General features: G+C 40.0%; 1 protein-coding gene across 8 annotated transcripts in view; it reads left to right on the top strand.

The window, feature by feature from the left end:
• vgll4a (vestigial-like family member 4a) overlaps nt 1-14,003 on the top strand; it is a 67,151-nt gene that overhangs the window by 1,219 nt on the left and 51,929 nt on the right. For 6 of the 8 annotated variants that reach the window (XR_013794928.1, XR_013794929.1, XM_079589190.1 and 3 more), the window contains exons 2-3: nt 10,397-10,520; nt 10,631-10,829. Coding sequence is in view for 6 of the 8 variants with exons in the window: in XM_079589190.1 (XP_079445316.1) it covers nt 10,397-10,520; nt 10,631-10,829 (323 nt within the window). In the remaining 2 variants the exon portion in view is untranslated. Of the gene's footprint in view, nt 1-10,396; nt 10,521-10,630; nt 10,830-12,395; nt 12,712-13,098; nt 13,704-14,003 lie in introns of those variants that run through there. The other 2 variants (XM_079589192.1, XM_079589187.1) reach the window with 1 other exon arrangement.

Raw genomic sequence — 14,003 nt, 5'->3', positions numbered from 1 at the left:
TAATATGACTGTCAGTAATAGGGCTGTCACTTTTGAGAAAAATCTAATTCGAACAGATATTAAATATCAAGCAATGTATTTGAATATCTACGAGCAGCCAAAATGAGCTGCCGTCTGTTTAAAGGGATAGTTCACTTTGAAATTAAATGTTGGTATGTTTTATCTTACCTGAAGTGCATCCAAGATGTCGGTGTCTTTGTCTCCGCAGTAGTTTCAATGTTGATATTTTTAGGTCAAACCATTCTTGTCTGTCAGTCATATAATGCAGGTCTATAGGCACTGTCTCCAAAAGCATGCAGAGAAAAGTCAGAATTAAAAAATTCCCCATCGTAAGTGCACATTGATGGCCTAAGACACGAAACAAGCGGTTTGTGTGATAAAACGAACAGTATTTGTATCGTTATTATCTCTTTTACACGACCACGTCCAGGCGATCTGTTTACTTAGTCTGCGTAGAGCGCCGGAAGGCTCCGGAAGTGATCTCTCTCTCGCGCGTGTACGTCACTCATTGTTTACACCAGAACCTACGCACAGAACAGAGATTGTAGGCAGGACGGCTAATAGAAATGGTACTAGTTTGTGCTTATCCGGGATGTTTAAACCGATAAAAAAAAACATTTACATAAGCTCACGCGAACTCATCCGGGAGAGATGAGAGATCACTTCCGGCGCTCTACGGTGCTTACGCAGACTAAGTAAACAGATCGCCTGGACGTGGTCGTGTAAAAGAGATAAAAACGATATAAATACTGTTCGTTTTCTCACACAAACCGCTTGTTTCGTGTCTTAGGCCATCAATGTGCACTTACGATGGGGAATTGTGTAATGTGGACTTTTCTCTGCATGCTTTTGGAGACAGTGCCTATAGACCTGCATTATATGACTGACAGACAAGAACGGTTTGACCTAAAAATATCAACATTGAAACTACTGCGGAGACAAAGACACCTACATCTTGGATGCACTTCAGGTAAGATAACACACACCAACATTTAATTTCAAAGTGAACTATCCCTTTAAGGCGAGAAAGGGCAGTATCAATAGCCCTCACTTCTAGTCCCTTGCGCACGGCTAGGTTTAGCGTGTGCGCCAAGCAAGGTACATGTATGAGGGCTGAATCGCGTATGGCTTTCACATCATTCTCTGTGGTGACCGCTATACTGCTTCACGGGATATATCCCAGTCGTCCGGGGTGTTGCTGATGCTCTGCTCATGGGCAGCGGTGTGACTTCCCCTTAGCTCTTTCGTACAAAGAACGAAATTCTCGTTGTGATTGTCAGTCACGTAAGCATGTGTGGCCAGTGATTAGGGGTGCACGATATTGAAAAAAAAAAATTTTGCGATATCGATAATAACATATGTTTTAAACATATGTAAAATTACATTATAAAATTAAAAGTGTCCCACTATCTTTTTGCACAACTTTGTAGCCTTGTCAATGCGAGCATCATCTTTAGTTGCGTTTTCTAGAGATAAAAGGAAGTAAAGACAAAATCAAAAAGTGAATATATAATTTTTTCCTAAATAAACACCAAGTCATCACCACCAGTGGTGAAAGAAGTATTCAGATCCTTTACTTAAAGGAGAACTCCGGGCAGTTCTTAAGTTAATCTTGATCGTTATATCTTTGTGAGTTCGGTCTATAGAAAAAAACCCGAACCGGATTGGTGTTTGCAACACGAGCTGCTACCGCTAATGCCCAGAGCTCACTCAGCTAACGGCAGTTATGGGGCATATTCATAAAGAGTGTTTCTGTGCCTCTTAACAGACACAACATGCAATTAAAATGTCTGTCCAACATGAACAGGGTCCTTACATGACAACAAGATGCGTTTAGCAACTTAGCCATTGTTTAAATTCACCTAAATAGTGTTTTAGAGACGGCTAGCTGTAGTCTCGCGCTGAAGTCCCGTGGGAACTCCCGTTGTAGCCGGGAAATGTAAAAAGAGGTGTGCAGGAGGAGGAGCGTCGTGTGTGTGAAGAGTGTGAGGAGGAGCGTCGTGTGTGTGCGTGAAGAGTGATGATCGGAGTTGCTCACAAATGAAGAAGAAATGGTTCGTAACGTAACTATGGAGAATATAGAAGATTTTGAACACATGGAAGAGGCTTTTGAGTTTGATGGTCGTCCTTATTTATTCAAACCCGAGTATACAGACGAAGAACTAGCCTCACACTCTTCACACACTTGACGCTCCTCCTCACACTCTTCACACACACGACGCTCCTCCTCACACTCTTCACACACACGACGCTCCTCCTCAAACTCTTCACACACACGACGCTCCTCCTCCTGCACACACTTCTATTGACCTTTCCCGGCTACAACGGGAGTTCCCACGGGACTTCAGCGCGAGACTACAGCTAGCCGTCTCTAAAACACTATTTAGGTGAATTTAAACAATGGCTAAGTTGCTAAACGCATCTTGTTGTCATATCAGGACCCTGTTCATGTTGGACAGACATTTTAATTGCATGTTGTGTCTGTTAAGAGGCACAGAAACACTCTTTATGAATATGCCCCATAACTGCCGTTAGCTGAGTGAGCTCTGGGCATTAGCGGTAGCAGCTCCGTGTTGCAAGCACCAATCCGGTTCGTTTTTTTCTATAGACCGAACTCACAAAGATATAACGATCAAGATTAACTTAAAAACTGCCCGGAGTTCTCCTTTAAGTAAAAGTACTAATACCACACTGTAGAAATACTCTGCTACAAGTAAAAGTCCTGCAGAAGTATGTGTATATCATCAGGTAAATAAGTCTGTTATACATGCTAAAACAACAGAGAAAACAAACTACCAAACCATGTTCATTATTATCTCAAATAAATTTAAAGAGTTTTACATATTCCGTCAAAGTTAAAAAAAAAATTTAAACGTTGAAAAGTCGGACAAATTTGACGTCTTTTCAATTTTCATTTTCAACCTTCAGTGGACCGTAATTAGACCGTAAAAATTACGTCTATTCAACGTCTAATAGACGACTTTTTGCTGGCTGGGAAGCTTCGAGATCTAAATGCATTGTAGCCTCTGCAATTTGTTGAGTTCTGCGGCCTTCTTTATATTGATCCCGTTGTCCGTCGTTATAGCAACTGATGCTCTGGACGCAAGCCCCATGAATCCAGGGCAGCCCTTAGGCCAACGGAGATGTCTTGTCCCGTGTGGTCCTCGGGGAAGCAGGAAGTCTGAAGGCACTTGCTGACGAGCTCGTACTCGGGCGTAATAGTGCACAGTGAGACTTCTGTATGGTTCCGTCGTGCGGCTGGACCTGGTCGGTCGTGGAGGAAAAATATTCGATCTTTCCGACTCCAAACTCTGCCTGCACCGCCTTTCTGCACTGTTCATAGAGTTGTGGGATAGCTACCTGTGAGAAAGATTTGGTACCGTCTGTCTAGTACATCCAGAAGCTTCTTGAAGCCTTTCTTTTCCACTGTGTGGATGGACATCATATCTTTGGCCAAATAGTACGTTATGGCATTGGTGATTTCGGTATGTCTCTTTGAGTTCTTGTCATACTTTGTGCCACTAGCAAAAGCACTCGCTAGCGAGGCTTGTTTGGCTAGCTGTGGCGTATTAACGGCAACAGGTTTTTTGGGGGGTAGTATCATGCACTTGATGAGTTAAATCCTCATGTTACTTCATCAGCAAAAAATCTAGGTTTCCTGTTCGATTCAGGCCTTAAGTTTGATCAACAAATTAACTCTGTTGTTAAATCCTGTTTCTTTCACTTACGGTGTCTCGCAAAATTAAAATCTTTTCTCTCTTCTAAACTGAAAACCCTAATAAGTTGATTGAACTCAATTGATTTCAGTAAACTCGTTCCCTCAATTTAATTGAGTAATGGGGTCTCCCAAAACATGCATATTTAACCCCCTGAGGTCGGCAAACGCGCGGGCGCGTTTTGCTCGTTTTTTTTTACATAGCAGCAAAATAGACCTAAATACTCCGTCGGTTTTGGTCATACAGACTTAAGAAATATGAAAAAATAAGCTGTTAAATGTCTACTTTTTTATGTGTCCACTTACAATCGAAATAAAACATTGTGCTTTTGTAAAATAAAGAAAGTAAACAGGGAGTGCTTTCTGCCTCTCCGTCTCCGTGAACTTTTTTTCTGAAGCACTTCTCTAAACTCAAACAAAACTCAGCGAATACTATTCACTCAGACATGAGCTATATATCTCTATAATCATTTAAGTGTGTAGTTTTAAATTATCTAATTCAAATCTAAAACAAATATTCTCTGTTTATGTAATCTATATAAAAAGAGCGAGAGATCAACTGTGCTCATTATCGTTCTCTCACCTCATTACTCCACTAATGTGACACGCCCATCGCGCGCTATTCAAACGCAGATTATCTGAAGCAACACAAGCAAACCAGTCAACGCCCACAACAGCTGGACAACACACTCGCTGTGAGGAATAGCTCTGCTAATAATATCGTGATTATCCTGGAAATTTTACCTCAAACGTGCTGGAGTAGCCGAACAACGGATCCAGCTGCAGATCATCAGTAAGTGCTTTGTTCTAATAGCGATATGAAATGGTGTCTGTAAACCGCAAAAGACTGTTTAAATTTGAATCGCGTTTCTGTGTTTGAATGAATGAACGGCACACGTGCATGCGTTTGTTTACTAACGTTACAGCTCGCGCGTGTCTGTGTTTGAATGAATGAACGGCACATGCTGTTGTTTACTCCAGCTCGCGCGTTTCTGTGTTTGAATGAATGAACGGCACATGCTGTTGTAACTCCAGCTCGCGGGTTTCTGTGTTTGAATGAATGAACGGCACATGCTGTTGTTTACTCCAGCGGTTTGAATGAATGAACGGCACATGCTGTTGTTTACTCCAGCTCACGCGTTTCTGTGTTTGATGAATGAACGGCACAGACGCATGTTGTTGTTGTTTAGCATGTCTGTGTGTGAATGAAATATATTGCCTACTGAGATGAGTAAAAATCGACTGAATACGTTGAAATAAAATGTCTTTGTATAAGCAACATTTTAAACTGCAAATTAACATTTATGCCCTAATATAGGCTATATTATAAAAGACGATATGTTACAGACGAAATATGAAAGACAACATTTCGTTTTGGATAGATTATAAAGTTTGTAGGCTACTGCCACATCAAAACCTAATTTACAAGGTGCAAACAAAATCTTAAAAGGTCAATATAAGCCTTCTCTTTAAATTATTTTTGTGTTTTATTAGTGACAAATTTGGGGAGAGGATAGCCTACATAATCCAAAACTTTCTGAAAATACGAATGAGAATTAACTGCACAATTACTAGAAATGTTTACCTTGGATATTATACAATTTGCAAGCATAGGCCTACACAGTTTGTGGAAAAATACACTTTTTTTTCAAGATGTTTCCAACTCTGAACCAATTCTGTAGATGTGTGTGTGTATGTATGTTTATATATATATATATATATATATATATATATATATATATATATATATATATATAATGTGTGTGTGTGTGTGTGTGTGTTGTCTTTGCATTCTTTGCATTCTGTGTGGCTCAGTGACACACTCAGTGAAATACTCATTAGTATGCAGCATTAGCAGGTCGTCTTTGTCTCCAGGTGTGAATGAGGACATTATTCATGACCTTGTTGGATCATTCACGCCCCCCTGCATATTGCCTTTCCAAACAAAAAGTGTCTTACAAAATTTAAATCAATCTATTGTTTAATGTGAACGATTAGCCCGGATGATTTTCAGATCATTTTGAAGTAAATACTCTAGCCGACCAGATCCATTAGTCAAAAGTATTGTGGGAATATGTGAAGTTGGTCGTTTGTGGTCTTATATCAGAACATTTAAGTTTGAGTTTTTTGAATAACCACGCATAAATAATATTCTCTCAAAAATGCAAACATGTACATACATGTTGCTCACATATTATGATAGTCATGTTCGTGCTAAATAGAGTGTAATTACACCTTTGCCATTAATATGTTTATAAGCAACTGAAAAAAATACAAATATCAGGTCATGTCAAAACATCTCAAGGACCCCAAAAACACCTTAGACTCCAGAGGGTTAAGTTTACTTAACTTGGTGCTTATGTAGACTTGACTTAAATTGTTTAGTTCACCAAACTTGACGATTATTTAATGTACTTAGACAATAAAGTTCACTTAACTTAGTGTTAATTTCCACTCTTAACCCGAATTAGTTGACTTTACTAGCAAATCGCGTGGAAACCCATTGCCCTATACTACTTTAGTTTTTACACATGCTGAAACTAAACATGTTGAGTTGTATTAACATGGAACCCTAGCTTTTTACACAAGCTGAAACTAAACTTTTCATTTGAGTGTCACCATTGTTGAGATTCATATGCTGATTGTTGATGTCTATGTGTGACAAAATAACATGGCATTTAAAAAAAAGTTTTTTTCAACTGTTCAAATTATAAGAATTCTGTTGGATTTCCTGGTGAAAAAAAACACAGGTCTTTCATATCAATCATATGGAAAGATCCAGACAATAATAGATTAAACTCTAGATGAAATGAGGTGCTACTGATTTATAATCTTTGTCGATGACCTTTATTGATGATAACATCAATACACAGTCATAGTCACTGGATCACTTACTCTTGGCTTTTTTGCTATACCAATTGCCTTTTAAACACACAGTTAAAGCAGCCAGAGAAAAACTAATGTTCAAATGTCAAGGGCCCAACTAAAGCCAACACTTTACAAATTAAACAATAATTCATCAACATCTAAACCTCTGTTAATTCTCAATACCGTCTGCTGCCAAGGCCTGTGCCACGTTAGACGCGGGTCTTTTCAAGTGACCAGGCAGGTTTTAACCCCCTCCCCTTCCTTATGCAACTAAACATACTAAGTTATCTCTGCTAAACCTGATTAGTGCAATGAATCTTTCAGCTGAATAGTACAATCAACTAATGTTGTTTAGTAATGATAGCAGGTTTTTACTAGGGCCGGGACTTTAACGCGTTATTTAAGATTAATTAATTACACCAAAAATAACGCGTTAAACATTTTTAACGCATTTTAATCGCACTTATTTTTGCACCGCGTAACGTTTCTCACTGGATGAGTTTAGGCGGACCGATTATACTGGAGCACCAACTAGCGTTCACAACTTCCATATACAGTATTTAAACGATAACTTCTAGCGTTGCCACCCGTCCCGTTTTTTTGTGAAAATGTACTTCTAAAGTAGAATTTCCTGGTTTCAAATTAAACCGTTTCCATCTACTGTTACTTTGTTATCTTCATGGTTGTGTACATCCAATCCTGTGTCCGTAAACGGGTAAAACAGTGGATTGGCCAATGCCAGGCGTTTACTTTTATTTGATTGGAAGCTCAACTTATCGCCTAGCAACTGCCTGCGCTGTCTGTCGGATCAACAACACACATCCAGGACTAAACAGCGTGAGCAGTTGCTAGCTAGCTTTAAAAAACGTTCTATTTACATCTATTGTGTGAAATTGGGGGAGAGACGGACGAGGAGGATAACACAACAAAATCGGATGAGCCACCAGTGTCAAAGAAAAAACTATTTACAACCTATAAGAGCATGGTTGTGTGCAAGCTGTGCAACAAGGAATTCGGAACGGCTATTGCTAACGTTACAGGTCTGCTGGACTTGGTTAAACAAAAATAAACAATATTTTGTTGCTTAAGCTTATGTATTCAGTCATTATTAAATGGTATACTAAAAATCCATGTGAAAAAAATTACTTCTCACTGTTCTCAGGTCAAATATTTATATGCGATTAAAATGCGATTAATTTCGATTAATTAATTACAAAGCCTCTAATTAATTAGATTAATTTTTTTAATCGAGTCCCGGCCCTAGTTTTTACTAAACATAAAAGAATAAGTAATGATCACTCGTAAGTTTAATTAGAAACAAAATCTGGGTTTACAGTGTAAGAACTTAGAAATAGTCATTCATGTGTTTATCACTTCACGACTAGAATATTGTAATTCACTTTATTTTGGAGCTAACCAATCATCAATTGGGCGCCTTCAATTAGTACAAAATGCTGCTGCCAGGCTGTTGACTGGTAGTCGAAAGTTCGATCACATTACGCCTATCCTAACCTCTCTAAATTGGATACCAGTCAGAAAGAAAATAGAGTTCAACATTTTAATTTGTGTTTTTAAATCATTACACGGCCTAGCACCGGGGTACCTATCGGACCTATTACACTACCACAACCCACCCAGGTCACTTAGGTCTAGTAACCTTGGATTGCTCTCTGTACGTCGATCGAGACTGAAACATCGAGGTGACCGAGCCTTTGAAACAGCAGGCCCCAAATTATGGAATAGCCTACCATTATCAATTAGAATCAGTCGTCAGTTGCCACTTTCAAATCAAAGCTTAAAAGACACTTTCTTAATGCTGATCCTTAATCTACTTTCTTAACCTGTAACTGTATATTCTATGTGTTATTTATTTTAGTATGCCTGTAATCATATTGACTGCTCTTGCAATTTTACTATATCCTTGTATTGATTATTTTGTCCTGTTCAGCACTTTGGTCAACCATGGGTTGTTTTTAAATGTGCTCTACAAATAATGAATGAATGAATGAATGAATGCACTCATCGTAAAGTGGCTTGTGGTGGTTCTTAAGATGCGAAAATAGGTTTGTTGTATTGCCTTTTGTACGGCTTACCACCATTCGACACGTTTTGCATAGTGCATTAGCTTGTGCAACATCTGTTGGCTTAAACCCAAAGTATTCCCAAGCTATCGAGGAGGAGGCATTACTTTTGGCCACTAAAGTTTCCTCTTCAATCTCTGTTATTTCGTCTTCTCCCTGAGCAAGGGAGAAGACGCCCCCGCGGAGGCGCAACGCTAGTGTAAGGCTGGAAATAATCCAAGATTATTTCAATGCAACAAAGACACTGCTTTTCATTAAGACATTTCCAGCATAGCGGTGATATGGTCCTGTGGGCCGGAGGTTGGGAACAATGGACGAAATTGTGATGGTCTGATTGGTCAGTTTGAATATTTCACACCTAGGTGTTGGGAGATGGTCGGGGGAGAGATGACAAAACAGGACGGCAAATGTTCTTCACTCTCTTGTCTTTGGATGCGAAGCTGGGGAGAGGGCTCTCTCCCTCTCCCTCTCGCTCTCTCTCTTTCTCTTTCTCTCCCTCTCTCTCTCTCTTTCTCTCTCTCTCTCAGGTAACATTTATGTTGGGTACAAATGATTTAAATTCTCATTACATCATGTTGTAACTATTTAAGTGTAAACATAACCTTATTGCACATTGAACTTTTATTTAATTCATGGAGTCAGATTAAAACGAGATAATTGCATATGAGAACCTGTGTCTTATTTAACCAAAATTCCTTTAAAACGCTGGAGAGACTCGAACACGCGTTTCCTTCCCCGTGCTACTGGAAACCCCCATTGGACCAAAATAGCGCGACTTACACTAGTCTGGCTCCGCCCTCCTACGTACTCCGCTCATTTTTCATTTTCCTTCAGTACTCCGTCTGCATGGTGGACACATCATAAACAAAATATCGCATAATTATCGCGAGACTTTCAATATGATATCGGGCAACGTGATATCGCGATAACGATATTGATTCGATATATCGTGCACCCCTACCAGTGATGTCCACCCGTCTGTAGTTAGAGCGAGTCTCTTGTCCTGCGGTAAGGTCTTAATGTTTTCTTGTGTGGTGTCATACAACTTTACTATGCGGGCTGACATAGTGGTGCGACTGGAGTTGTGTATCGTGGCGCCAGTTCCATTATGAGGTCCTGAAACCCGTCTCCCGAAATTACACTTATAGGTCTCATATCCCTGCAAATAAACCTTGCCATCTTATCGGTGATGGCCTTTACCCGAGCATCTGCAGGGTGCCGACCGGTTGCGGTATGCAGGTCATACGATGTTGGACGCCTGGCGCTGCTCTGGCCGTCTGCTGTGTCTCTGACGCCGCTGCCTCATTTGGATGGTAACTCGACTGCGTACGTTAACCGTTTTTTGCAAATTCGGCAAACTACCTTATCTTTAACGGTTACTTTACCATCAACGGTGTAGAACCCAAAATGTTTCCAGACACTACTTTTTAGGTGAGTTGGGGTCGTAATTGTCCGCTCGTGCGTTCTGTGCGTTATCTTCCATTATGTTTAGAGCGCCCTCTACTGATGGATGAGATGTCAAACAATAAAATAAAAAACAAACGGTCTAATCATAGACTGTAGAAAATGCGCTATACATGGCACTTTAAAAACCGGATAGTTTATTTATAGTTCGATTACGGATATTTCACGTCATGTTCGAATGCATATTAGAATAAAAAGTGACCGCCCTAGTCAGTAATGATTGTGCCTTTACGTGTTTGATATGAATTTGAATCTGATTTATTGACAGATGATTCAGGGGCATCGAGGGTTCTGCTGAACTCAGGCTGTCAACCCGTGAGCCCAACCAAGAGAAAACACCATGAACACGAAGACTCTGATGAAGAACACATGAACAAAACGAGATCGCATCTGTACGTCTGCTGCAGTTCCGTTATTTACAATGCAGACAGGTTTTGCTATAGAATTCTTCAATATTTGTAAAAAATTTGTACAGCATGTTTTTTTTCTTCTTTTTTTTTAGGAGAAATCCAAATGGAGATGCTGTGAATCTGGAGTCGTGGAACTACAGTTCATTTGGACACGTGTCTGTGAGCGCTCTCCATAGCCGTCGTGTTTTCCCACAGTTCCCCAATCTTGCGGTTGATCCACCCATGGAGAAGAGCAAACACAGCTCAGATCCTACGATCCTCAATCCTGGATCCAGCACAACAGCCCAGCAGGTCAGACTCAGCGGCCGCTTACACCACAACACACTTTTATGCGGTTTAGGCGTTCATTTATGCAATAGAGGTGGGCGATATATTGTTTAGACGATAATATCCAAATTGTTGTCTGGACGATATGCAAAATTGGGATATCGAATATTTCATAATTTGTACAATCCAACCCCCCAAACATGAAAAGAGCTGAAGGAAGTTAAAGAGAAAACAAAAAACGCACACGATAACCTTCTAAACAATTATATGTAGCGATTTTAATATTGTAGGGGTTTGTTTGACTATTTTATGTTTTTTTACTAAATCACGATCATTCCTCAATTGCACGAGAGTTGCTAATTTGCAATACAACGGAGTTCTTACCTGTCTGTTATGATGACGTTTCTTAGGTTGAAGCAACAAAATCCAAAAACGTAAAGAGTAAAGCCTATGTACGATTAATAAAATAGCTGTTAGAAAAGGCAAAATATGCGTTGTTTGTGGAAAACTGAAGTCTGAAGTTGAAAAGTTTTTCTTAAATGTCTGTGGCAGTGTGGCATCCTCAAGTGGCGAGCTTCGTGATTGCATCATTCGAAAATTGCGTTGTATAATGAGTCCAAAAGATGGAATACATTTTCCCAAGAGATCCACCGGAATAGCCTCCGAAAAGGGCTTCTTTTAACTTCTAGAAAAAACTTTTTTTAGTACAAACTGTAATGTTCAGCCTTCTGTTATTCAAGAAGTCACGCATTAACTGTTATGCTGCTAGCTTTTATTATATAGCATCCACAACATCATAAACATGTGTTCTCTTGTTCGGCTGTTTTACCACATCTAACATCACACAGAAGGAAAGGCTATACTGCCACCTTGTGGTTACTCAATAGAATGCCTATCATTACACAAACTAAAAAAAAATTATTAATTCGGGGAACTGCCCATAATGCCTCGTTTCCCCTGACGTCTTACGTCATTACAGCGTGCCGTGCTCAATCACTTGTTATCTAGCTTTGAGCGCAACAACACAAAAATGAGCGAAGAAAGTGAAAATACACAGTCATCCTCAGAACCAGTGCCAGACGAACTAACAGTGAGACGTGGGTCAGCTTCTTTAGCCTGGAGATGGTTTGGCTTTGACAAAAAAGACGAGCGACAAACGTTGCCCATCTGTAGAATTTGTCGCAAGCAGATCGCCGTACAGCAGAGCGCCACAACCAACCTCTTCCATCATCTCCGTACCACGCACAAAACACAGTTTGAAGAGTATGAAAGGCTTCGTGCTGCTGCTACAAACACGGTACAACAACAAAAAAACAGACACAACTCAACTACAGACCTTGGCAGAAACATTCACAAAGAAAACGCCATATGACAAAAAAAAACGAAAAGTGGAAAATGATTACAAACTCTGTAACAAGTTTTATTGCAAGGTCTATGTTGCCAATTCAATCAGTCGAGAATGATGGGTTTCAAGAAATGTTACAGACTTTAGATCCCTGATATAATCTGCCTTCAAGGAGATATTTCAGTGAAACAGCTCTACCAAAACTGTACGAGTCTTGTCGACAAACGCTGTCCCATAAATTGCAGAAGGTCACCTATTATGCCACAACCTCCGATCTGTGGTCCAGCAGAACCTCGGATCCGTACCTATCTCTGACAATACATTTTGTCGATGAAGAATGGCAACTACAGAGCTATTGCCTTCAGACATCATACTTACCAGAGGATCACACCGGTGAACTTATTGCTCAAGGACTAAAAGATGCCCTGTCCTCGTGGTCTTTGGACGATGAACGTATGGTTTGCATGACCACTGACAGCGGGGCTAATGTGGTCAGTGCTCTGAGGATCAACAACTGGCAACGACTTCCATGTTTTGGACACAGACTTCACATTGCCATTGGTAAGTATTTAAATTTACTAACACTTTCATTACTAACACGTGTAAATTTACTAACACTTTCTCTTCCTTTCTATTAAAAAATAAATAAATCAATAAATAAAAACCTTTACGGGTTCTGCGTTAGATTCAACTGATAAAGGTTATAGCACTTACATTTTTTTGTCCTATTGTTAGTTTAACTGCTTCTATTGTTCTCATTTGTAAGTCTAAATAAGTCTGCTAAATGAATAAATGTAAATTTGAAATGGACTATAACCAATTATTGATATTTTAGTTAAATTTTGTTGTTGTTGAGATGTTTAACAATATAAAAGAACAATAAAGACTTTATTGAATAATATTGTATTATTTAAAAAAAGTTAAGTGTTTTTGTTTTTTCCCCCACAGAGCGGAGCATCCCCGCATTGACAGAGCCTTAGGAGTCACAAGGTGGGGCTCAAGGCAGCGAATGATCGAAAGGATTTTGGAGCAGCACAAGGCCATACAACAAGTACTGTCTGAAGACAAAAAGCACAGGCACTGCAAGATGTTGACGTTTTGGAATCTTGGTCCCTTGTTGGAGTTCACAGATGCTCTGTCCGGTGAGCAGCAGGTTACAGTTTCTTACGTTACACCTGTACTGTCCTTGTTCAACAACGATGTACTGGCAGTTCAGTCGGATGATACAGACTTGACCAAAGACATCAAACGATCCATTCTGACATACCTGAACAGCAAATTTGCAGAAGACAACGTGGTGGAGCTGCTAGGGATGGCGTCTACAACTTGACCCTCGATTCAAACATCGCTACAATAAGGATGAGCAAATCCTGGCCATTGAGAGTGCGATTAAAGCTGAGCTTATGGCTCTGGGAAATGAGAAGGACAACCCGGCCGCAACAGAACCGCTACAGCATCTCATTCCACTACAGCAGTCATTGAGGATGAAGGCACCAGTGACAATGAGACACTGCCTGCAAAAAAGATAAAGAAATCTTTTGGAAGTTATTTTTTTTAAAACACAGCAAGGCAACAGGGTAGAGGAGTCTCTCCAAAGTGCAGTTGAAAAGGAAATGCAGAGCTACCTCATGATACCTGAGATAGACAGTGACAAAGATCCATTAAGCTGGTGGAAAACACAAGGGGTAAATTTCCCTAAAATTGGGAAATTAGCCAGGAAGTATCTGTGCATCCCTGCTTCAAGCAGCCCTTCAGAGAGGGCATTCAGCACAGGTGGGAATGTAGTTACATGTCAGAGAGCTTCTCTGAAGCCAGAGGCTGTGGACAGGCTAGTGTTTTTGTCCCACAATATG

This window comes from Phoxinus phoxinus, assembly GCF_949152265.1.
Source record: "Phoxinus phoxinus genome assembly, chromosome: 18".
Taxonomy (NCBI): Eukaryota; Metazoa; Chordata; class Actinopteri; order Cypriniformes; family Leuciscidae; genus Phoxinus; species Phoxinus phoxinus.
The sequence above is the reverse complement of the archived record's forward strand: the minus strand, read 5'-3'. Positions and strand labels throughout refer to the sequence as shown.